Source organism: Salmo salar, chromosome 09, assembly GCF_965601325.2.
Source record: "Salmo salar chromosome 09, fSalSal1, whole genome shotgun sequence".
Lineage (NCBI taxonomy): Eukaryota > Metazoa > Chordata > Actinopteri > Salmoniformes > Salmonidae > Salmo > Salmo salar.
In genome coordinates this window covers 62,977,655-63,002,596 of record NC_138299.1, presented here as the reverse complement: position 1 = coordinate 63,002,596, position 24,942 = coordinate 62,977,655, and the positions used below count along the sequence as shown (strand labels likewise).

Sequence of the window (24,942 nt, the reverse complement as noted above, 5' to 3'; positions counted from 1 at the left end):
GACTCAGTGCAATTGAAATTGTCTTACGATTTCCCAAAACTTCTAGGCAAAAAGTTATTACGTTTATTGAAACCCACCAACTAAAAACATGTTGAACTTGTTATTATGTGTGTGCTTCTTCCAATTATCTGAATATGAGGTTAGGCCACCAAATCATATAAAACGTACATTAAGGAAAGATAGATAACATGAAATTACAATAAAATAATGTCTACTAAATATTCATTTTCAGTCCATGATTAATGTGTTGCTGCTGTCTATTCCCACAAGCTTTCCTGTGGATCCTCAGGCATTGCAGGCCTTTTATTTTCTGTATAGTATAGAATACAATAAAATACCTAGAGATATTCAGACACTGCTGGCCTTTACCTTATGTCTATTCTATTCAATTTGATTCTATTCTACTCTACTCCTGTGGATTCTTGGGCACTGCAGGCTTTTATTTTATGGATATTCTATTCTATTCCCTATTATCTTATGGATGGCGTATGGGCTAGAGTCCCTGTGGGGCCAGATGTCTCCGAACTTGGGCATCTCCTTCTCCTCTCCCTCCCTCTCCACCATCTCCACCGTCATGGTCGCTGGACTGAAGATATCCGCCGCACGGTAGGACTGGGTGAGGCGGCGGAAGGAGGAGGCATCAGAGGTGTCGTCGTCATACTGGTCCTCCATGACTTCCCGGCGGGGTCTGCGGCTGGCCTTGAGCTCATCCCCCAGCTCTGTTGCCAAGTCCTTGATGTCCCTCACCACGGTGGAGCGCAGGCCGAACAGACAGAGCAGGAAGACTAGACCCGCGCAGATCCCTGAGACAAAGTAGAGGGCCACTCTCTCTGGAAGACCTGTGGGTGGAGGGATGATACACAAGTCTGGGGTGAAACTAGCATGATATTGCTCAATGAGAAATAGATAGAAGACAAAGCCTATATTGACAGCTATACAATCAAGATAGTTACAATTGGTGGGCCTGCTCCCAGACCTGTTTGTGCTGTCTAGCCAAATCCTACAGCTATACAGAACAAACAGATCTGGGACCAGGCTAATGATGGGTGACTGCTGATCATTAAGTAAGACAAGGCGTATTATATAAAGTACAAAGAGGCCCTGCTAATGAGTAACCAGCCAACATGCACACAGAAAACAAAAGACCTACCCAGTATTTTGTCAAAAATTTCCAGAGAGTTGGTATAAAGCACGTTTTGAGGCCTGATGATGCCGGGGCCAGTGTACCAGCCTCCTGCAGATGAGAAGGGACTTACTGTGCCTTCTGCCCAACGGCTACAAATCATATTGTCCACCGACCTAATTGCACAGCTAGTAGCTGAGCTAAAGCTACATTTACTTGGATACATGTATTTGTAGGTGTCTTACCATGTGTGTAGTCTGAGATCAAGAAAGGGTCTGATGTTGATCCGCTCCGTCCCACATCCTCCAAGAGATATCGAGGAACTGGTGAGGCAAAAGAGGGTTCATTGTGATCAATTTCTCCTGAAACATTTTCTCAGTAATCTGGTGAGACCATGAAAACAGAGGGAAAGATGATATGAAAACTATTTCTTCAACTGTGGGTTATAGACACCATGATGTTTGTGTCTCTCACATGGTAGTGGCTCTTTGACTTCTAGTCACATACCACATGTAAAGGACACTCTCAGGTGCTTCCTGGTGCCAGGAAAACATGGGTCCCCAAAGTTCTGAGTGTCAGCTAGCACTGAGCAGTTGGCTCGGCCATGACACCTGCGTGACACCTTCCTCAGGGCAGATGGTGACAGACACTCTGAAGGATAGATGTACACTCTGATCAGTCAAATAAGTAAAATACTTTCAAATACTTGAGCTGTGCTTGATATAGTCTGATACAAACAAGCAAAAGGACTAGTCCCCAAAGTACAAACTCCAACCTTAATCAAGCACAAGTATTTAAAATAGGTATTTATTTGATCCTGGTCTGACTCTGATATACAGTAGGCTATAGAGGTTGAAAACATGCATAGCTCAAGCGTATATCCATGTACCTTATGCCTACTCATGTGTTACTCATCTGTAGTAAGTAACATAGTAACACACCATTGATTATGTATTGATAAATGCACATTATTTTTATCCTAGTATTTGACCACTAGAGGACACTTTAGTTCCCTGTTTCACACCAATGACTATGGTTTCAGACCCATGTCAGGCTGTGGTGCAGTTTCCTGAGGACAGTTGGGACTCCCGTGCAGCAGGTGGCCAAATGTAGCCGAGTAGATAGCCAGGACAGTGTTATTCTTACACACGAGCCTCAGTCTCTCGTTTTCACACACCAACCTAGTACGGTGGTGCTCTGAAAGATAAAAACAGCAGTATCGATCACTGACAAACTTACTGTATAATACTGTATATTTCAATAGAATTAGATATTATTCTATTCAGTTAAATAGAAACAGACAAATGTAATTCTGTGTCCGATAATACATTTCCTGATGTATCTAATGTATCCAGTTGTGGAGTACTACTCAAAATCTTTTGTCTCCTAAATTCACAACCGCAGTTTATGACAGTTTGTGTTACCCTCGCACAATCAAACCCTGTGGACTAGTCTTACCTGGGCGGCACTTGTAGGACACTATGAGGTACTTGCTGGTGAGGGGACAGGGGTCCTGACCAAACACTGGGCTAATGACAGGTATATGACAGGAACGCCGGTCCTGACACTCCGACACCACTTTCTGCAGGGACAATACAACAACGTCTGAGTGTGAGAAATATATGCACATTTACGTGCAAGTCCTTAGGTCTCAGGCAAGGTTACTCATCAAAAGGCTCTAGCTCAGCAGACAGTCTTGAGGCATACCGGAGACCCAGGTTCAAACCCACAACTTATTCAATCACTGCTGTAGTAATTCCCAACAGTATGGGATTAATAGTACTTAAGTGAAGAGTAAAATGTTATCAACTTGTGGAGCAAACTGCTGATAACTGCTGATAAGTTGGCTTCTGTTTTGCTGTCGGTATTAGAGGACAACGCTGTGTGGCTAATTACTATACTGTACCTGGATAGCGACAGAGGAAGTGCATCCAGTGTTGTCCTCAGTCATGTTTGTGTTTTCAGGGGGACATAAGTTCTTGCTGGGGACACGGCGTCCGTAGAATGCTGACAGGACGGACACAGAGGTTCTGGAGGGACACTTGATAGAAAGGGTGTCTCCATCACAGGCATGAGCAGTGTGGTTTCTAAGTATTGTGTGGAGGTACACTGAAAAGGAACAAATGGTATGCATGGAGATAAGACTTAGACCTCAAAGATCAAACTGACAACTGTCCAATGCTTTTGATCAAATTCACCACCTCTCAAGAAATGGAGCAGAAAATGCACATAGAAAATTATTCAAAGAAATAGGCCCTATAAAGCAAGGACGGGGATTATTATGCCAAAATATTGTACTGTAATTGATTTGCCATTTTAGAGGCAGGCAATGCCAACAGCACAATATAACACTGTTCAAACAAACACCCTGTCATGCAGTGCCTTCAGAAAGTATTCATACCCCTTGACTGGAGTGTGGTGTCAGGAAAACAACCTCTCACTTAACGTCAACAAAACAAAGGAGATGATCGTGCACTTCAGGAAACAGCAGAGGGAGCACCCCCCTATCCACATCGACGGGACAGTAGTGGAGAAGGTGTACAGTTTTAATGTCCTTGGCATGCACATCACGGACAAATTGAAATGGTCCACCCACACAGACAGTGTGGTGAAGAAGGCGTAACAGCACCTCTTCAACCTCAGGAGGCTGAAGAAATTTGACTTGGCACCTAAAACACTCACAAACTTTTACAGATGCACAATTGAGAGCATCCTGTCAGGCTGTATCACTGCCTGGTATGGTAACTGCACCGCCATCAACCGCAAGGCTCTCCACAGGGTGGTGCAGTCTGCACAACGCATCACCGGGGGAAAACTATCTGCCCTCCAGGACACCAACAGCACCCGATGTCACAGGAAGGCCAAAAAGATCATCAAGGACAACAACCACCCAAGCCACTGCCTGTTCACCCCGTTATCATCCAGAAGGCGAGGTCAGTACAGGTGCATCAAAGCTGGGACTGAGAGACTGAAAAACAGCTTCTATCTCAAGGCCATCAGACTGTTAAACAGCCATCACTAACACAGAAGCTGCCTACTTACAGACTCAAATCATTGACCACTTTAATAAATGGATCACAAGTCCCTTTAAATAATACCACTTTAATAATGTTTACATATCTTACATTACTCATCTCATATGTATATAGTGTATTGTATTCCATCTACTGCATCTTGCCTATTCCGCTCGGCTATCGCTCCTCCATATATTTATATGTACATATTCTTATTCCATCCACTTAGATTTGTGTGTATGAGGAAATTGTTGTGGAATTGTTAGATTACTTGTTAGTTATTACTGCACTGTCAGAACTAGAAGCACAAGCATTTCGCTACACTCACATTAACATCTGCTAACCATGTGTATGTGACCAATAAAATTTGATCTGATTTAACTTATTCCACATTTTTGTTGTGTTACAGCCTGAACTCAAAATAGGTTGAATTTATTTTTATTTATTACCCATCTATACACAATGCCCCTAATGTCAAAGTGAAAACGTGTTTTTAGAAATTTTTGCAGATTTATTGAAAATGAAATACAAAAATATCGAATTAATATAAGTATTCACACCTCTGAGTCAATACTGTACATGTTAGAATCACCTTTGGCAGCGATTACAGCTGTGAGCCTTTCTGGGTATATCAGGAATCAAGGTAAGACCCAAGTGCAGACTGTGTGAAGTAATAATGTTTATTGTAACCACAGGGGCAGGCAATCGACAGGTCAAGGCAGGCAGGGGTCGATAATCCAGAGCAGAGCCCAAGGTACAGGACGGCAGGCAGGCTCAGAGACAGGCAGGCGGCTACAGGGTCACGACAGGCAAAGGTCAAAAACCAGGAGGACGAGAAAAAGAGAGACTAGGGTAAACAGGAGCTGAAGCAACCCGCTGGTAGGCTTGAACAAACAAGATGAACTGGCAACAAACAGACAGAAAACACAGGTAGAAGTACCCAGGGGATAATGGGGAAGATGGGGGGTGGAGACACGCACAAGGACAGCTGTAACAGATCAGGGCGTGACAGGGTAAGTCTCTAAGAGATTTGCACACCTGGATTGTACAATATTCAAACGTTATCCTTTAGAAAATTCTTCAAGCTCGATCAAATTGGTCATTGATCATTGCTAGACAACCATTTTCAAGTCTTCCCATAGATTTACAAGCAGATTTAAGACAAAACTGTAACTCCCCCACTCAGGAACATTCACTGTCTTCTTGGTAAGCAACTAGATTTGGCCTTGTGTTTTAGGTTATTCCATTCCGTTTCTTTTTTAAACTTAAAAAACTACCCAGTCCTTAACGAATACAAGCATACCCATAACATGATGCAGCCACTACTATGCTTGAAAATATGGAGAGTGTGTCACGACTTCCGCCGAAGTCAGTCCCTCTCCTTGTTCGGGCGGCGTTCGGCGGTCGATGTCACCGGCCTTCTAGCCATCGCCGATCCACTTTTCATTTTCCATTTGTTTTGTCTTTGTCTTACACACCTGGTTTCAATTCCCCAATTACCTGTTCATTATTTAACCTCTGTTCCCCCATGTTTGTTTGTGAGTGATTGTTTCTATGTAGGAAGGGCCGTTATTGTGGGCTCTGTTTTTGTATTGCATTTATTATATGTCGAGTAAAATAAGTTTATTTACTCATATCTGCTGTCCTGCGCCTGACTCCTATACACCAGCTACACACAGACTTCCTTACAGAGTGGTACTCAATAATGTGTTGTTTTGGATTTGCCTGAAACATAACACTTTGTATTCAGCACAAAAAGTGAATTGCTTTGCCAAATGTTTTGCTGTATTACTTTACTGCCTTGTTGCAAACAGGATGCATGTTTAGGAGTACGGCTCCACTAAGGGGCCTTACAGATAACTGTATCCTCCTCAACTTAGGGGTTGAATACTTATTGACTCCTCAAGACATTTGAGCTTTTCATTTTTAATTCATTTGTTAACATTTCGAGTAACAGAATTACCTTAGACATTATGGGGTATTGTGTGTAGGCCAGCGTAAAAACAATCTAAATTGAATCAATTTTAAATTCAGGCTGTAACACAACAAAATGTGGAAAAGGTCGAGGGGTGAGAATAAACTACATGACCAAAAGTATGTGCTTGTCGAACATTTCATTCCAAAATCATGGGCATTAATATGGAGTTGGTTCCCTTTGCTGCTATTACAGCCTCCACTCTTCTGTGAAAGGCTTTCCACTAGATGTTGGAACATTGCTGCAGGGATTTGCTTCTATTCAGCCACAAGAACATTAGTGAGGTCAGACACTGATGTTGGGCGATTAGGCCTGGCTCGCAGTCGGCGTTCCAATTCATCCCAAAGGTGTTCGATGGGGTTGAGGTCAGGGCTCTGTGCAGGCCAGTCAAGTTCTTCCACACCAATCTCGACAAACCATTTCTGTAAGGACCACGCTCTGTGCACGGGGGCATTGCCATGCTGAAACAGGAAAGGGCCTTCCCCAAACTGTTGCCACAAAGTTGGAAACACAGAATTGTCTAGATGCATTGTATGCTGTAGCGTTAAGATTTCCCTTCACTGGAACTAAGGGGTCTAGTCCGAACCATGAAAAACAGCCCCAGACCATTATTCCTCCTTCACCAAACTTCACAGTTGGCACTGTGCATTGGGGCAGGTAGCGCTCTCCTTGCATCCGCCAAACCCAGATTTGTCCATCGGACTGCCAGATGGTGAATCGTGATTTATCACTCCAGAGAACTAATTTCCACTGCTCCAGAGTCCAATGGCTGCGAGCTTTACACCACTCCAGCCAACACTTGACATTGCGCATTGTGATCTTAGGCTTGTGTGCGGCTGCTCGGCCATAGAAACCCATTTCATGAGCTCCCGACTAACAGTTATTGTGCTGACATTGCTTCCAGAGGCAGTTTGGAACTCGGTAGTGAGTGTTGCAACCGAGGACAGATGATTTTTACTCGCTACGCGCTTCAGCACTAGGCGGTCCAGTTCTGTGAGCTTGTGTGGCCTACTACTTTGTGGCAGAGCTGTTGTTGCTCCTAAACGTTTCCACTTCACAATAACAACACTTACAGTTGACCGGGGCAGCTTTAGCAGGGCAGAAATTTGACAAACTGACTTGTTGGAAAGGTGCCATGTTTTAAGTCACTGAGCTCTTCAGTAAGGCCATTCTACTGCCAATGTTTACTATGGAGATTGCATGGCTGTGTGCTCGATTTTATACACCTGTCAACAACGGGTGTGGTTGAAATAGCCGTATCAACTAATTTGAAAGGGTGTCCAAATACTTTTGTGTATGTAGTGTACTTTCTGAAGTCTCTGTATCTAATCTTCTGGGAGTGGTTTTATTCAGCTTTTTACTAGTTGACAAGCTGTTCAGAGTTTATGAAACATATTTAAGAAATAAAGGATGACCTCACATTCAAGAAGCCATATAGGGCTTGATACACTTGACTTGTTGAACCAAGACTAAATAAAGTAGAGTTAGTAATAAATCAATTGCCATACAAATAAAAGAATCCACTAAACACAGAATGAGTTTGTTTTTCCTAAGTCATCATCTTTTAACAATGAAATTATATGACATCTCATGTAATGCAGGTGCTTCTACACCTGCGTTGCTTGCTGTTTGGGGTTTTAGGCTGGGTTTCTGTACAGCACTTTGAGATATCAGCTGATGTAAGAAGGGCTTTATAAATACATTTGATTTGATAAACCATCTTGGCCGGTTTACCTGACACTGACGAAGCCTATCCTGGACAAAAAAGTCATTTTATTGGAGAATCTCCATTGTTTGAAAATGCTTCTTAATTGAGGACTAGGCTTCATCTGTGAAGCAACAGTTTGACACATTGTACATTCTGTGTCCTGTGTCATTGTACTCATGGTCACCCAGCCCTGGTTACAAGAGGGTTGTGTCCCAAACATTGGGAGTAGCTCTCCTGAGCAGTGTTGCGCTATGATACACAAACACATAGGATAACAGAGTTCATAACAGAGTTGGATCCATAGAAATAGAATCCCTAGAATGGACATAATTTTGACTTAAAGGGATATTATCTGTTCTAGTCATTCTTATTCTATTGTTGGATTTGGACTCATCTTATTGTCACAGCGATTTCCTGGGCCATAGAAATAGAATGAATAGAAGGAATATCCTTTCTAGTCATTCTATTTCTATGCCCTGGCCCCTGTCTGTCTCTTCCTGGCTGGGTCTGTTTTGTGTTCCCCAATGGCATGCAGCTCTGCAGAGCCACGGTAGGGCAGTACCAGTCTCTCCCTCACAATGTGCTATTCTTAGAGCAGCTCATTGCTCACACCCATACACAGATGTTGATCCCTGTAGTGGTCAGATATAGAGATGGAGTGACAATGACAAGCCCCAGACAAAGGCAACACTGGACAGTAGTGGTCACCCCAGCATGGACTGGCTGTCTATCTTGTCCAAATAAATCATCATGTAACATCTCTGTTTGTTGTCATGCTGAAGTGTCTGACATTCATCAATGAATATGCAACCAGGACAACACAAATACACCCACTGGACATTTTATTAGGTACATCCATCTAGTACCAGGTTGGATCCCCCTTTGCCTCCAGAACAGCCTGAATTCTTCAGGGCATGGAAATGTTGCATAATTCATATCAAGGGACCTAACATGTGCCAGGAAAACCTTCCCCACACCATTACACCACCGCCACCAGCCTTTACTATTGATACCAGGCAAGATGGGGCCATGGACTGATGCTGCTTATGCTAAATCCTGACTCTGCCATCAGCATGATGCAACAGGAACCGGGATTTGTCGCACAAGACAATGTTTTTCCACTCCTCAATTGTTCTGTCTTATTGATTGCATGCCCACTGGAGCTGCTTCTTCTTGTTTTTAGCTGATAGGAATGGAATCCGGTGTGGTGGTGTGCAGCAATAGCCTATCCGTGGCAAAGACCGACGAGTTGTGTGTTCCGAGATGTCGTTCTGCACACCACTGTTGCACTGCGCCGTTATTTGTATGTTTGTGGCCCGCCTGTTAGCTTGCACGATTCTTACCATTCTCCTTAAACCTCTTATCAACAGCTGTTTACGCCCACACGATTGCCGCTGACTGAATGCTTTTTGTTTGTGGCACCATTCTCTGTAAACCCTAGACACTGTCGTGGGTGAAAAGCACAGGAAGCCGGCCATTTCTGAGATGCTGGAACCGGCATGCCTGGCACGCCTGGCACTGACGATCATACCACACTGAAAGTCGCTTAGGTGACTCGTTTTGCCATTTCTAACGTTCAAATAAACAGTAACTGAATGCCTTGATGCCTGTCTGCCTTGATGCCTGTATGAGCAAACCATTTTCATGAACAGGGTGGTGTACTTCAACTGACCACTGAGTGTATATCACTGCTATAATCTCAAACAGGTGTCAATGTTATTCTTATTTAACTACAAAAAAATACTATTACTCAAGCCTATAATTCTAGATTCTGTTTGCTTGATATGTGTACTGAAACAGATAATCGTGCATGGCCATTATCAGTGATATGTGGAGAATTAAACAAGAATTATATTTTCAGAATTATAATGGTTATTATAATGACATTATTGTCAATGAGAAGGACAGGGTGCTTTAACCCTGTAACCCTGACTCTTGTCTCTCACAGTGAACCGCTGCCGCTGTTTGTTGGCACAGGATGTCCAGGAGATAAATCAGGGAATGTACCGTCCCAAATGACACCCTATTCCCTATATAGTGCACAACTTTGGCCAGAGACCTGTGAGCAAACCGGGTGCCATTTGGGATGCTGCTAGTGTCTTGCGTAGGCTTCCTCTCTACACAGCATGTAGTGCTGAGTGAAACATACCAGTATCTATTTTCCCCACTTTTTCTCTATAACAGCAATAACAAAGGCCAAAAACACACTTACCGGAGAAATCTGGAGAGGACCATGCGCTGTGTGTGTTCAGAGCCAGGATAAGGAAGAGGGACAGAGACCAGCAGGACCTCCAGAAGCTCCATGGAACTGTCATGGTGCCCATCCTCTATATTACACACCACCAGTGGGGTTTATCACTATGCGATGCTGCTTGGCTGTTTTCTTGACCGTGATCGAGTGGTCAATGTTACCCATTGTCTTGACCGTCGAACAGTCCCCCTTTTCACAGTCAAAAGGATCAGCTGACGTGTGTGTGTGTGTGTGTGTGTGTGTGTGTGTGTGTGTGTGTGTGTGTGTGTGTGTGTGTGTGCGTACGTACGTACAATTGTGCGTGCATGTGTGCATGCATGTCCTTGTGGGTGTGCATGCAAGCATTTTTGTCCATTTGTGTGATTCTCACCTACCATCCAAGGTGTGAGAACTATAGACCTACTGTATATAAGAAGAGACCAATGTTATTGAGGTTAAAATCAATCAACTCAACACAGCTATTAGGTCCACATGGATACCTTCTTTGTTTAGTGTGATAACATGTATTGACCCTGCGTGTGTAATGGCCGAATCAAGACCCCCAGCAGCCCACTGGTCAACATGGAGGGTCCTGTTCATATAGACAAAGAGGTTATCTGCATTCCAAATGCAGGGGTGGAAAGAGTAGTGAAATATCCTACTCAAGTAGGACTATTGTTTCTTTAATTACATTTTACTCAAGTAGAGGTAATATTACTGGAGTAAAAAAAAACTAAAAATACATTCAAATTAAAAAGTAGCCAATTTAAAAGTACTTTAAAATAAAAACATTGACCTTGATAATTATCTATTTTCGCTAAGGTTACCTGAACGTCGTTACACATGAGAGGAAATGTATGTACAGTAGGAACTACGGTTTTATTTATTTTATGAGTTGCAGCAAGGCACATCTACATGTGAAAACGAAGGATTTGTCAAAAATATACTATTAACATTTGTCAACTTAAACATTCAAGTAAATGAAGATGTATTGGTAAAAAAATATATACAAAATAAAGTTAATAAACAAAGTTGCCAGACTTCTATATACAGTACTTCTACATACAGACTCCATAAATAAACATGTCTAATTCTTTCACTTATTCAATCCCTCATTCCCCCCTCTGTTACTTGTTACTTGTCCAGGGGACCGGCTGATATTCACTCACTCCCCCATTCACACTCTTTCCTTCACTCACTCAGTCCCTCACTCACAAAATGTATCTTTTAAGAGCAGTGAAATATCCTACTCAACTAGAAGTACTGTTACTATAATTCAATTTTCCTCAAGTATAAGTAAAATTACTGACTTTCAAAAATACTCAAAGTATAAGTACTCGGAAAAGCTAGTCAATTACAGTAACAAGAGTAGCTGTAATTAGTTACTTTACACCTCTGTCCAAAAGAAACCCTATCCCTTTATAGTGCACTTCTTGTAATGAGTCTTGGTCAAAATTAGTGCACTATATAGGCAACAGGGTGCCATTTGGGACTTCCTCAAAGAGGTGGTTTTCCAGAGGGGCTCACTTCCAGATGCTGTGTGTCTAATGGAGATATGGCTAGTCTGTCTCCTTGAGATAGGCCTTTTCTTTTCCTCTGCTCTGTGGAAGGGGAAGAGAGAGGTCAATGGCTAGTAACACATTTCCAGCCAGCTCTGCTTTTCCAGTAACACTCCAGATATCACACTTCATTCTCACAATGTTTATGTTAATACTTGTTTCATTGCTCCATACGTTTGTGACATATCTGTTGTTTCCATTTTTCTTATCCTGGTCCAAAAATGTGATTTACTAGGAAAGGTACATTACCTGAAGAAAAGTTGTGTGCTTGCTTCAGCTGTCCAAATGTAAGAAAGGATGAAAGTAAATAGTAAGTAGTATATTAAATAACAGTAGTGTTGCAAACACATTAATGAATAAATATTGTCTTTTTACATAGACAGGTTTATTCAAGGCAATTGAAATGCATGCCTGTATCACAGGAGGTTGGTGGCACCTTAATTCCATTCGCTCCTTTCCAACCATTATTGTGAGCCACCAGTTGGGGAACCCTGCTCTAAAGGTCAACCAATTCCAAGATGAGTCACACTCTTGGACACTCTTGGAGCGATACAGTAATTCAGATGGAATTCATAGGGGCTTGGATAGATACACATCCCTGCTTTTTGATCCTATTGAGAAAACCTATTGATCCCACATTTCCAACTTTCCCTTACCACCTAAGTTATTTTAACTTGACAAGTGATCCAACAAACGCACCACTGAAATCCAGAACACCTCCCAATGAGTGTCAATGCGGTGACTAAGTCCTGAAGGGAACTCCGCCTATGTCTATCACAGGAGGTTGGTGGCATCTTAATTGGGGAGGACACGCTCGTGGTAATGGCTGGAGTGGAATGAGTGGAATGGTATCAAATACATTAAACACATGGTTTGGTGCCATTCCATTTGCTCCGTTCCAGCCATTATTATGAGCCGTTCTTCCTTCCGCAGCCTCCACTGATGTCTATGGTATGACCTCCTATTCGTTCTTCATTGGAGGAGGCTGCTTTGTTACTCTCCCTGCTGGATAATTTCCTGTTCTGGCTGCGGGTTATTTGTTTCATTTCCAGGATTTGCTGGGAGTTTCCATGTCGAGCGTTTTCTTTTTATCCTCCTCTCTCTGTGATGGAAATACCCATCAGACCCTGGGGCGCCAGATACTATATATCTGAGACTAGAAGTACACTGAGCAGAGGTCCATATTGTTCAGTCATTTGTCCCTGGACTCCTTGTCTTATCAAGGTTTTAGCCCCTTGGAAGGCATGTGTTTCCTGAGCCGTCTCCACACTGCTGAAAGATGTCAGAAATTGGTGAACTCCCCCCTAGACTTATTTATACTGGGTTTACATATGTACAGCTGGAGCAACTAAATTTCCCCTGCAGATGTTACAACTGCCAACTGATTTCTCAGTTATTACACACTTCAGTGAAAGGAGAACTAAAACCTTGTCTCCTGGGAGGTGTAAAGTGACAATCATATCAAATTAATTCAATGAATTCACATCTAGAATATAATGTACTGTAGATATAACAATATAACACCCTGCAGTTTTAATGCTTTATTTGTTATAAGCATGTACGGGCCTGATTAAATGACAGGAGATCATACATGCTTATTATAACTGCATTATAATGGATTGTCATTGATAACGTGCTGACTGGTTCATTCATATTTACCTATGTCCTCACAAATAATCAGTAGATCTTTTACGCTACTGCTACTCTCTGTTCATCATATATGTATAGTCACTTTAACCATATCTACATGTACATACTACCTCGATCAGCCTGACTAACCGGTGTCTGTATGTAGCCTCGCTACTGTATATAGCCTTGCTACTGTATATAGCCTGTCTTTTTACTGTTCTTTTATTTCTTTACCTACCTATTGTTTACCTAATACCTTTTTTGCACTATTGGTTAGAGCCTGTAAGTAAGCACTTCACTGTAAGGTCTACACCTGTTGTATTTGGCGCACGTGACAAACTTTGATTTGATTTGATTAGATCCTTGCGTTATTCGATGAGCTAAGGACTCGTGACAAACCATCTTCCTTAGAGCAGCTTGTGCCTATTTATGGTTTATGGACAAACCCTTTTGGTTTTCTTAAATTTCCCTGTTCCACCGCTATACCCTCAGATGGGAACTGAAAGCAAAACGAATCCGTTCCATTCCCTCTACCCAGGGGATGTAGGCTGGGGGTTCTCCAATCATGACACAATGACCCGTGCCTCCACCTCCCCTGTGACTCAACAAGTACCAACATTAACCCCAAACACCCATGTGATTTCACTAAAATCATGCCGGCTAGATTCTACTGCTGGCAAGATATCATGCATTCCTGACATATTAAAAAATGTAATTAAATAAACGCTTTATCACAGATTTATTTTTACAGGGATAACAGTCGTAGATCTTAGTTTTATATTAAGGTAGCTAACCGTGTAGTCTTAAAGGTTACTGGCAATTCTGGGCAAATGTCAGAATTTTTTTCCAGAAATCCTTACCATAACACAGCATAAAAAATATGTTTGATATATATATTTGTTTCTTATGCGCGATTGGGTCTCATCACAAAATATCCTCATCTGGAAGTCCAGTTACCAAAGCAATCACTTGGTCAAACAGATGAAAGCCACTTGTGAAACTGAGAGCCACTCAGTTTCCAAATCAAATGACATTTCCAAATCAAATGAGGTGTTAATGGTTGCCAGTATATTCCAATACAGTACATGCTTTGTAAGGAGCGAGCCAAAAAGTATAACGTGTACACTGTTACTAGTGTGACAAATCATCAAAACAGTGTATTCAATATGGCTATACTGTCAGTATGGGGAATATGATGGCCATCAGGTTTTTTTGTCACATGGTGAAACTATATTTCTACATCGTTTGATTAACCATTATCAACTGACAAATAATAGGACCTATTTTAGGCTCTCCTCATAGAGAGAGCTTGGCACTGTTTATATAAGGGGGGACCACGCCCATCCTCTGGACCCACCCCCTCCTCTGACTTTTCACAGTGATAGCCTCATGAAGCCCTCAGACAAAGCATGCCAGCCACAAGGGTCTTACACTGCCTCTTAAGATCCATATATAAACCAGCACACTAGAGCACACAGATATATAGCAGACTCAAGGGCATAGTGAGGTTTTACTTCAGTGGACTTGGAGTCTTCAGCGTCAACAGGTTTTGGTTGGGTCTGAGGACACTTGTTGGAAAACGCTTCTGAACTTGGCACCACACAACACAGCTTTTGGACAAAATGGCACTACGACAGAACTCCGACAAAGACCCGACTATTGAACTCTTCATAAAGGTCAGTATTGTGTTTAGTTTAGTATTGTGTTTCCTTCAGTTTAGAATAAGAAAATAATAATTCGTTTTAATTCTAACATACTGCCTATGAATGTCTATTATTTCAACAATATGTAAGAAGATGTAAATTATGTGATGATTGAAATACAGAAAAACATAACTCAAAAGTGTTTCATGTGAAAGCAAATTAAATGTACAAAATCGAGCTGTAATGTAAGCTTCAGCCACTTCAGCCATAGCCTCTGTTTCAAATAAGGGCTCAATACTTGTAGTGTTGTGTTCAGGATTGGTAAAAACTGGAATGTGACCAAGATTTGTAGTTCACTTATCAGCACTCAGCATTGTAGAGGGGCAGAGATCTACATTATGGGCACCATCAATCCGAGCTTGGCTCTCCATGAACGGTCGTCATCTAGGGTTACGTAAAGCCTGGTGTGTGTGTGTGTGTGTGTGTGTGTGTGTGTGTGTGTGTGTGTGTGTGTGTGTGTGTGTGTGTGTGTGTGTGTGTGTGTGTGTGTGTGTGTGTGTGTGTGTGTGTGTGTCTGAGCATACACTCCTCAGTGAGAGTGGCCTTTATCCCTGTGTAATGACGCCAGATACTGGAGGCCACCTTATCACCACACGCCCAGGAGGAGCTGGCAAGACGCTGGGAACCCCTGGCCCCCGATGAGACAGACACGCCCACACACTGACATCTACACACAATACCCCATAATGACAAAGCAAAAACAGTTTTATTTTACATTTCATATTTACATAAGTATTCATACCCTTTCCTCAGTACTTTGTTGAAGCACCTTTATCAGTGATTTAAGCCTCGAGTCTTCTTGGGTACAACGCTAGAAGCTTGGCACACCTGTATTTGGGGAGTTTCTCCCATTCTTCTCTGCAGATCCTCTCAATCTCTGTCAGGTTGTGTGGGGAGCGTTGCTTAAACCACACACACACACACACACACACACACACACACACACACAAAAAAAAAGATCTAATTGCGTACAACAGTGAGTGAACAATTACATTAGTTTCTCAATACCAGAGGCCGTTATCTACCGTTATCTTCCTCTCCAACACAATGTCTGCTTTTTCTATCAAGTAGCAGCTCCTAAAATACCCCAGCCACTCCCACCACTACAAGTGTGTATATTTGTGTCTTTTGTCATGAGATGAATATGAATTGCATGATAGGGTTTGAGATCAGGACTTACTGTAATGGATAACATGGACAATGTTAACATAAAGCCATCGGAATTTGGAAAGGGCACAATATCTTACATGTGACCGTGAGTCTTCTGGCAGTTCTCATATATTGCTGTCTATGAAATATACTACTGGTAAACTAGCCTGGTCACAGATATGTTAATATTGTCTTGCCAACTTTTTATTTTTCCTTTATCTAACTAGGCAAGTCAGTTAAGAACAAATTCTTATTTTCAATGACAGCCTAGGAACAGTGGGTTAACTGCCTTGTTCAGGGGCAGAACGACAGATTTGTTAATTGTCAGCTCGGGGATTCGATCTTGCAACCTTTCGGTTACTAGTCCAACGCTCTAACCATTAGGCTACCCTTCCGCCCCAACTCCTATGGTCATTGTTTGGTATGACAATGACCAAGGAGTTGGCAATACAGCACAAACAGAACCAGGCTATAACCAAACCTAAACCCAATTATTAATGCTGCTTGTCCTTCAGGCTGGCCACGATGGAGAGAACGTGGGCAACTGCCCATTCTGCCAGAGGCTCTTCATGGTCCTGTGGCTGAAAGGAGTCAAGTTCACCGTGACCACCGTCGACATGAGGAAGTAAGCCCCCCGCCTCCCACCCTTCCACTTCCTGTGCATCTGTTTAAAGGTCCCCTTACGCAGGGTCCTGTCTAGATTATGTAAAATTGACTTCAAAAATGTAATTATTTAGCATTTTAGCTAACCTTAACCCCAACCGTTTCCGTAATCTTAACCTAATTATCCTAACTTGCTATATTAATTCTCCTAACCAACTGCATGAGTTGTCCTAACCTGCTACGAAAAGTCAATTTTGACATAAACTGTATCCCTTCTAGACAAAACCCTCACTCACGCAGGGCTCTATTAAGAGTTGAGGGAGAACAAGGATGTTTTTCAGAAACCAAACCGTTTAATAGGGTAAAAGTAACACTCAATGGGGTGTGATACAGAGAGGGGATAGAGGGCGGTGCTTGCAAGGCTAAAGCAATAGCAGAATGGTCAGTGTGTTATTGAACAAACATATTTTCTTAATCTAACCCGTGTGAATTTCTCAGGCCCATTACCAGTGAGTTAATAAGATCAGGAAGCGTTGAAAGGATGTGATAACTGAGTGATTAAGAAAACACACAACATGAACCCTTTGAGCTAGCCACTCCCATGCCAGTGTGTTTTACTTACTGAATCATGGGCATTGTTGGAATCATTAATCGAGAATGCCAACACTGGATTTTGACATGGCTTGATAACCATTGTGTTCGTTGTGATTGTGTCGCTGAATGATCGACATTGTATCTATTGATATAAAGCTGGAATGATCACATATATGACCCTGTCTACTCCCTTTCTCCCTCCCCTTTACCCACCTCTCCACCCAACCCTGCCCTGGTACACTCTAGGAAGCCAGCAGAGCTGAAGGATTTGGCACCAGGGACCAACCCTCCATTCCTACTGTACAATGGCACCCTCAAGACAGACTTTATTAAGATCGAGGAGTTTCTGGAGCAAACACTGGCCCCTCCCAGGTATAGTGTTATTATATTAAAGAAAGTGAAAGGCACTGACCTTCTTCAAACAAATTCATACTCAGACTCATCTCATCTCCCTCCATTCAGGTATCCACACCTTAGCCCACTCAACAAAGAGTCCTTTGACGTGGGTGCGGACATTTTCGCCAAGTTCTCCGCTTTCATCAAGAACAACCCAGCCAACACTACTTGTAAGTGAAGTTACAGTCAGTCCACATTCATCTATTAGACCATGTCTTATGAGGCAATGGAAAATATGTACTCAACGGAATATACACTATGGGCGTATGCCTTCATGAAATGCTGGTTTGATGTGAATTTTAGGGACCAGACCATGCCTAATCCTGGACTGAAAAGCATGCTCAATGGAGAATCTCAATTGAAAGTGCTTTTTCACCCAATATATAAGCTTAATCTGGGTCTGGGAAAGCCGCCCATAAGGAACACCTCTATAGCTATAGATATATAATATATGTCTGATATACATGCCTGTGTCTCTCTCAATCCACAGTCCAAGAGAAGGCGCTGCTGCGGGAGTTCAAGCGGCTGGATCTCTACCTGAACTCCCCCGTCCCTGAAGAGATTGACCACAACTCCAGAGAAAACATCACCCTCTCCAAGAGAAAGTTCCTGGATGGCAACCATCTCACCCTGGCAGATTGCAACCTGCTGCCCAAGCTGCATGTCATCAAGGTGAGACAAATAGGCCTATAACATAAACGGTTTAGAATATGAATTTGATTATTTTCTGGTATTAGGCATGTCTTATGAAGTGTAGTACACAACCTATGCAATGACAGGGCCCATCCTTACTTTCTAATCCTGGGAGAAGTGTAACTTAATTTTTAACCATTGGGAATTAACATTCCTTATTCTCCAGTCTTCATTATTTAAATAGTGTAATATGACTATTATGGTTTATAGTGTCTCACAATTCAACAGTTTTCCCATGTATTCTGTTTTATTTGATAGATTGCTGCCAAGAAGTACTGTGACTTTGACATCCCGGTCCAGTTCACTGGTGTATGGAGGTACCTGAACAATGCCTACGAGAGGGAGGAGTTCAGACAGACCTGCCCTGCCAACATCGAGATCGAGAAGGCTTACCTGGACGTGACCAATAAGAGGCTGTAAACCTATAACCAACCTTTAACCAACCATTACACAACATGTCCTCTTTTACTATTACCTTACATGGAAATGGTAACTCATTCACAACAACAAAATATAACACATTTTTGGGAGGCCACAGCAATCATTATCAAAGTATCTCAAGTCAATTGTTTGAGGTGGAACAATCAACATTTAGAAATTCCTTTGAAATCAATAGGCATTCTAGGAATCAAATCAGTACAGAAGTTCACACCCGCTTAAAGTGCATTATGTTAAAAAGTGCATTATTTACAAAATTAACTGCAATGCCTTATGTTTTACAGACAATTTAATAATAGGCTGCTACGGTAACTATGGTCTATGTATGATGTTCATTTCAAGTAATTATACTGCCAATTCCCATTATATGCCACACTAAATAGGCCAAGTGTGCAATTTGACTGTTTATCTAATTAAGTGTTTCTTTGTCCATAGTGTAAATATATATATATATTTTTTACATGATGTTTATGACCTGAACACCCATAATATTAGAATGTATAAGACTATAAGAGTGTATTATAATTATGTTTATGTGTGATTGAATGTAGTGATATAAAATCTATTTTAACAGTTGCTCATGATTACCATAGAGAATAGTCAATTATCATGTAAATAAGTTTAGGTCAAATGTTTTACCATAATACATTACACCTGCCTGATTCTAGTTTTTTCAAACTATGATGTGAACTAAAATAAAATCTATTTCATGAGTCTGACCCTCGGGTGTGTGTGTGTGTGTGTGTGTGTGTGTGTGTGTGTGTGTGTGTGTGTGTGTGTGTATGTGTGTGTGTGTGTGTGTGTGTGTGTGTGTGTGTGTGTGTGTGTGTAAATCTCTAGGACTCTGCTGCTCCCTTGTGGGTGTAAAAAGGAAACACAGAAACCATTGCTGACCATGTCAAAGAAACCCATATATACTGTATGTAGTCATATCGGATTTATGCTGTATGATTACCCTAAATATTTCTTTACTGTGCATTTCTAAATTTAAATAAGTTGACAGATCATTTTTGTGTTTAATCCTTAAGTCTATTGACACACCCATGCGTCAATCTGAGTAACATAATAAAAAATATCCCCATCAATTTCGGTCTGTTCATTTTTTTTGCATGGGCTGCGTCTCAATCCACCGCATCCACCGATATCGGCCTTCCACATCTCCGGTGGAAGGTGGCCGAGCTACTGTACAGCGGTGTCTGTCAGACCATAAGACCTCCCGAAAATCGGTCTTCTTGTGAAATCGTCTGTAGCATCTGACCGGTTTGGCCTATAAAACTATTATGACCACTCTATAGAAAGGGGAGTTACTCACGAAGGGGTTTTACATTTTGCTCTACGACCCCCACAAGTGTCACGGGACTCGTCTGAAGTCGGTAACACTGATGTGCCAACTTCTGTCTGTTGCGTCCGATCTGACCCCACTTTGAAAAGAGGAGACTCTCACGATAATTGTAAGGTACAAATGGCAGTATGGTTGTAATTTGTGCCCAAAAAATAAGGGGTTAAATATGTGTAAAATATAAATATATATATATATATATATATATATATATATTTCCTGAGCTTTTTTATATCTCCTAGACATACGACAGAAACTTCAAAACCTCATTCCTTATGATACATTTTTTTACTGTCTTAGACTGTAATGTTGTTGACTTCATTTCGCTTCCAAGCATTGGTTCTAGGCATGTATTCTGTGTATTTGTGTAGAAATGTATATGCAATCTGACACAGTGTTGGTGTCAAAAACGAAGTTCTTCCATTCAATCCACATTATACTGTATATTTCATTTTATTGTCAGCCAGCCTCAATGCAAGGCCATTTTCAACTGGATTAAAAAATATATTTCCTACCAATCATTTACTCTAGGTTTCTATGTATGACCAATGTACCCATTGTCTTGGGGCTGTAATTTGAATATTTAATAAGGGACACAGCTTGGGGTGAGGGTGGTGAGATAAGGTGTTCTTGTCCAGGTATCGTCAAAATGTATCTTATCCTCCTCCAGCACACAGCTTCTAGTTTGTCACACAGTATTTCCAGAAGCATGCTATCCAGGGAAGAAAGAGACGAAGATAAAGACAAATGTCAAGATTATGTGCATCAGTTCTGCTTTCATGAGTCCTATCATATCCTGTTTGTATCCTGCAATGCTATAGTTACTCCATCTCACCTTCCACGGAACAATCCTTAGTTAAACATCCTTACCAAACACTTTATTGCATTGCAAATATTCCTGCATAGATACATTTTCTTCCGTTGTTGATGCAACACTGTTTTTGATTGTCCTCAGCAAACATCGGTTCTTACTGTGTACATAAGGAACATAAAGGAAGGTATGGCAACAGAGTCGGTCCAGGATAACATTCTTCTTACTCACCTCTCTTGTTGGTTTTCGGCAAATTCTGCTCAGACCGAAGGAAGCCCTGAGAGCGAAGCTTGTCGGCTGCAGCGAGCTTCAAGACCACCGCCTTCAGATCATCAACCTAAAAAAGCACAATATATTTTATGACACATGGAGCAAAATAGAACCAAATAGAACAGAACAGAATATAATGGCTTTTCCTAGAGGGTTCTTCTGTATTACACATTCAATAAAAAATTCTAACACTCTTACCATGTTGACAAATTTATCCTGCTGCACAGAATCTTTAGCTTCTGAAGGAAAATTGAGAAAAGAAACCAAATTCAATATAGAACTAATCATGTTACATGGGTGACTAGCTGTTTGGAATAAAACCAATTGTCCTTTTGATTAACATATGGCAAAGAGTTATGGGATATCAGAACATTCATGTCCAATCCTTGGTGTCTTGATTCTAGGTTTCGTCTCTCCTCACCTGCTTTATTCCATGTATCCCTGGCGCCATTGCGCTGCATCAGAAGAGGGTAGAGATTCTTCACCTCTCTCTGGTCATTCAGCTCAGCGTTCTCTCCATCCTCCACCTGCGCCACCAACTTCTGGATCAGCTCTGCTCAGACAAAACAGCTCTCAATTATCAAACAGTATTATCACCATCATCAATACTGAGACCTACACCATTGTTGAAAGTTCCAGTGAACCCAATTATGTCACCCTAATCCAGACTCAAACCCTGAACTTAACTGTCAAAATAGCTATTGCCATCAATGTTCTCAGAGGAAAATCTATCCCCTTTGCCATCTATGGGAGACCGACATGGTTATAGAAAATTCTCTGTCAACAGACAAAGAATTTCAGAGTTCAACATTGCCCTCACAACATTATGCATTGGGATCTAAGAATGAATATCAGAAACCTGAACACTATCAATTCCACCAAGAAAGGATGAGACCTTAATTGTCTCATAAGGTTCAGCAAGACATGCCCTAAAATAGAACATTATAGACATAGACTATTCAGAAATGATCAAATCAAGGGATATCAAACACACCACAGATTCTCTTGCATACCTTCTTGAGGTTCCAAGCTTGTGTCTGGATACAGTGGTAGAGCATGCGTCCGTCTGGCAGAGCAAATAACAGCTAAAATGTAGAACAGTGCTAAGGACAGCATGATGACAATAGCTTAGGTGGCTCTGGACTGTACTATCTTACCCTGACTGGGAACTTCACTTTTATATCTTCCTCAACCATCCATCATGACGGGATCGATACATTATCACGTCACCCAGTCTCAGTCTAAATGGTTTTGATGTAATGGTCCCATCGTCATAGACACAATTCGGGGATTCTGTCAATGCATCTAGGGCCTATCTCTGCTTGTTCAGAGGGCCCTAACAAATGTTTACTCTCCAATAGCAATCAGAGGCCAGTCAGCATCCTCAGATTTTTTATGTCTGACTAACACCATTTTCTTGTTCTAATGGGTTGTTCATCCCATCACAGACAACATGATTCACTGTTCTAATCACAGCCCCTTCTACGCACAGAGACTCTGTATCTTTTTTGTCTTACCCTTGTAGTCATACACTCTCAGAAAAAAAGGCTATGGTTAGGGTACAGTATTGTTCCCTGAGGTACAAATAGATCAAAATACACAATGTACCTTCAGAGATACACATATAATCTTGTACTGTTTGGTACCTATTAGGGTAGGCCTACATATTTGGATAATCTAGTATAATGGTACATTTCTGTACAATCATAACACACAAAAAAACCACATTGATCATTATCATATGTCCCAGCATGCTCTATTGCAGGTTGATTTTTAGAATGTTGTGTTTTTGCATGCACATTGATTGATTGATCTTATGCTACACAAAATGAACTAATCCAATATGAAAGTAGATGTTCCTGTTTAAATGGTTTAGGTAGTCTCATTTATACATTTTCCCAACCTTGGCAGTCATTCTAAATGCAGGTTGCTGTTATGTTTACTCCCGCTCCCCGGCGCTCAATGTTGCCAGTTTACTCATTATTACCCACACCTGCCACCATTGTTATGAGCACCTGAGACTCACCTGGACTCCATCACCTTCCTGATTACTTCCCCTATATCTGTCTCTCCGTTTGGTTCTTTCCCCAGGCATAAATAGTTTCTGTTCCTGTGTTTTATGTCTGTACGCTACTTGTGATCCTTGGTTTGTTCTTTATTTCACTCCCTGTACTTGCTTCCCGATTCGTAACATACACGTTACAGTTGCGGCTGATTAAAAGTTAACATTTTTGGATAGCCTAACTCTGATTGAGGATCAGTCTATAATTTTAATGGTAGGTTTATTTGAACAGTGAGAGACAGAATAACAACAAAAAAATCCAGAAAAACGCATGTCAAAAATGTTATAAAATGATTTGCATTTTAATGAGGGAAACAAGTATTTGACCCCTCTGCAAAACATGACTTAGTACTTGGTGGCAAAACCGCTGTTGGCAATCAGAGGTAAGACGTTTCTTGTAGTTGGCCACCAGGTTTGCACACATCTCAGGAGGGATTTTGTCCCACTCCTATTTGCAGATCTTCTCCAAGTCATTAAGGTTTTGAGGCTGACGTTTGGCAACTCGAACCTTCAGCTCCCTCCACAGATTTTCTATGGGATTAAGGTCTGGAGACTGGCTAGGCCACTCCAGGACCTTAATGTGCTTCTTCTTGAGCCACTCCTTTGTTGCCTTGGCCGGGTGTTTTGGGTCATTGTCATGCTGGAATACCCATCCACGACCCATTTTTAATGCCCTGGCTGAGGGAAGGAGGTTCTCACCCAAGATTTGACGGTACATGGCCCCGTCCATCGTCCCTTTGATGCGGTGAAGTTGTCCTGTCCCCTTAGCAGAAAAACACCCCCAAAGCATAATGTTTCCACCTCCATGTTTGACGGTGGAGATGGTGTTCTTGGGGTCATAGGCAGCATTCCTCCTCCTCCAAACACGGCGAGTTGAGTTGATGTCAAAGAGCTCAATTTTTGTCTCATCTGACCACAACACTTTCACCAGTTGTCCTCTGAGTCATTCAGATGTTCATTGGCAAACTTCAGACGGGCATGTATATGTATTCTTGAGCAGGGGGACCTTGCGGGCGCTGCAGGATTTCAGTCCTTCACGGCGTAGTGTGTTACCAATTGTTTTCTTGGTGACTATGGTCCCAGCTGCCTTGAGATCATTGACAAGATCCTCCCGTGTAGTTCTGGGCTGATTCCTCACTGTTCTCATGATCATTGCCACTCCACGAGGTGAGATCTTGCATGGAGCCCCAGGCCGAGGGATATTGACAGTTCTTTTGTGTTTCTTCCATTTGTGAATAATCGCACCAAATGTTGTCACCTTCTCACCAAGCTGCTTGGCGATGGTCTTGTAGCCCATTCCAGCCTTGTGTAGGTCTACAATCTTGTCCCTGACATCCTTGGAGAGCTCTTTGGTCTTGGCAATGGTGGAGAGTTTAGAATCTGATTGATTGATTGCTTCTGTGGACAGGTGTCTTTTTTACAGGTAACAAGCTGCGGTTAGGAGCACTCCCTTTAAGAGTGTGCTCCTAATCTCAGCTCGTTACCTGTATAAAAGACACCTGGGAGCCAGAAATCTTTCTGATTGAGAGGGGGTCAAATAATTATTTCCCTCATTAAAATGCAAATCAATTTATAAAATTTCTGACATGCGTTTTTCTGGATATTTTTGTTGTTATTCTGTCTCTCACTGTTCAAATAAACCTACC

At 41.8% G+C, this 24,942-nt stretch overlaps 3 protein-coding genes across 4 annotated transcripts; 1 reads left to right on the top strand and 2 right to left on the bottom strand.

The window, feature by feature from the left end:
* Positions 1-40: 40 nt before the first annotated feature.
* On the bottom strand, positions 41-10,251 carry si:ch73-335m24.2 (protein eva-1 homolog C). 2 transcript variants are annotated; one of them, XM_014211817.3, is made up of 8 exons: positions 10,033-10,251; positions 3,030-3,232; positions 2,582-2,705; positions 2,168-2,320; positions 1,631-1,774; positions 1,369-1,446; positions 1,151-1,234; positions 41-839 (listed from the first exon to the last, which is right to left on the bottom strand). In XM_014211817.3, exons 1-8 carry the CDS (start codon positions 10,142-10,144, stop codon positions 445-447), a joined length of 1,293 nt encoding a protein of 430 aa, XP_014067292.1. In that variant the 5' UTR covers positions 10,145-10,251; the 3' UTR covers positions 41-444. The 2 variants fall into 2 exon arrangements, with proteins under 2 accessions (XP_014067292.1, XP_014067293.1); XM_014211818.3 differs by lacking the exon at positions 1,151-1,234 and having other exon boundaries at positions 10,033-10,249.
* A 4,373-nt stretch (positions 10,252-14,624) lies between these two features.
* clic2 (CLIC family member 2) lies at positions 14,625-19,533 on the top strand. Its single transcript, XM_014211812.3, has 6 exons — positions 14,625-14,914; positions 16,606-16,715; positions 17,534-17,659; positions 17,750-17,853; positions 18,174-18,355; positions 18,635-19,533. Exons 1-6 carry the CDS (start codon positions 14,861-14,863, stop codon positions 18,794-18,796), a joined length of 738 nt encoding a protein of 245 aa, XP_014067287.1. The 5' UTR covers positions 14,625-14,860; the 3' UTR covers positions 18,797-19,533.
* Positions 19,534-20,583: 1,050 nt separating this feature from the next.
* Positions 20,584-22,392, bottom strand: urp1 (urotensin-related peptide 1). Its single transcript, XM_045723831.2, has 5 exons — positions 22,248-22,392; positions 21,656-21,787; positions 21,433-21,473; positions 21,196-21,301; positions 20,584-20,865 (listed from the first exon to the last, which is right to left on the bottom strand). Exons 1-5 carry the CDS (start codon positions 22,348-22,350, stop codon positions 20,834-20,836), a joined length of 414 nt encoding a protein of 137 aa, XP_045579787.1. The 5' UTR covers positions 22,351-22,392; the 3' UTR covers positions 20,584-20,833.
* Between the last annotated feature and the right edge of the window lie 2,550 nt (positions 22,393-24,942).

What these genes read in the sequence shown, in the direction of transcription:
- urp1 (XM_045723831.2), bottom strand. Translation starts at nt 22,350, where the DNA reads ATGCTGTCCTTAGCACTGTTCTACATTTTAGCTGTTATTTGCTCTGCC. An exon ending in GGATACATGGAATAAAGCAG is followed by an intron (nt 21,474 to 21,655) that starts GTGAGGAGAGAC and finishes ATTTTCCTTCAG; the next exon opens with AAGCTAAAGATTCTGTGCAG. An exon ending in AGGATAAATTTGTCAACATG is followed by an intron (nt 21,302 to 21,432) that starts GTAAGAGTGTTA and finishes GTGCTTTTTTAG; the next exon opens with GTTGATGATCTGAAGGCGGT.
- clic2 (XM_014211812.3), top strand. Translation starts at nt 14,861, where the DNA reads ATGGCACTACGACAGAACTCCGACAAAGACCCGACTATTGAACTCTTC. An exon ending in CTATTGAACTCTTCATAAAG is followed by an intron (nt 14,915 to 16,605) that starts GTCAGTATTGTG and finishes CTTGTCCTTCAG; the next exon opens with GCTGGCCACGATGGAGAGAA. An exon ending in CAAACACTGGCCCCTCCCAG is followed by an intron (nt 17,660 to 17,749) that starts GTATAGTGTTAT and finishes CCCTCCATTCAG; the next exon opens with GTATCCACACCTTAGCCCAC.
- si:ch73-335m24.2 (XM_014211817.3), bottom strand. Translation starts at nt 10,144, where the DNA reads ATGGGCACCATGACAGTTCCATGGAGCTTCTGGAGGTCCTGCTGGTCT. An exon ending in GTCCTACAAGTGCCGCCCAG is followed by an intron (nt 2,321 to 2,581) that starts GTAAGACTAGTC and finishes TTTATCTTTCAG; the next exon opens with AGCACCACCGTACTAGGTTG. An exon ending in GAGAGTGTCCTTTACATGTG is followed by an intron (nt 1,447 to 1,630) that starts GTATGTGACTAG and finishes TTGCCTCACCAG; the next exon opens with TTCCTCGATATCTCTTGGAG.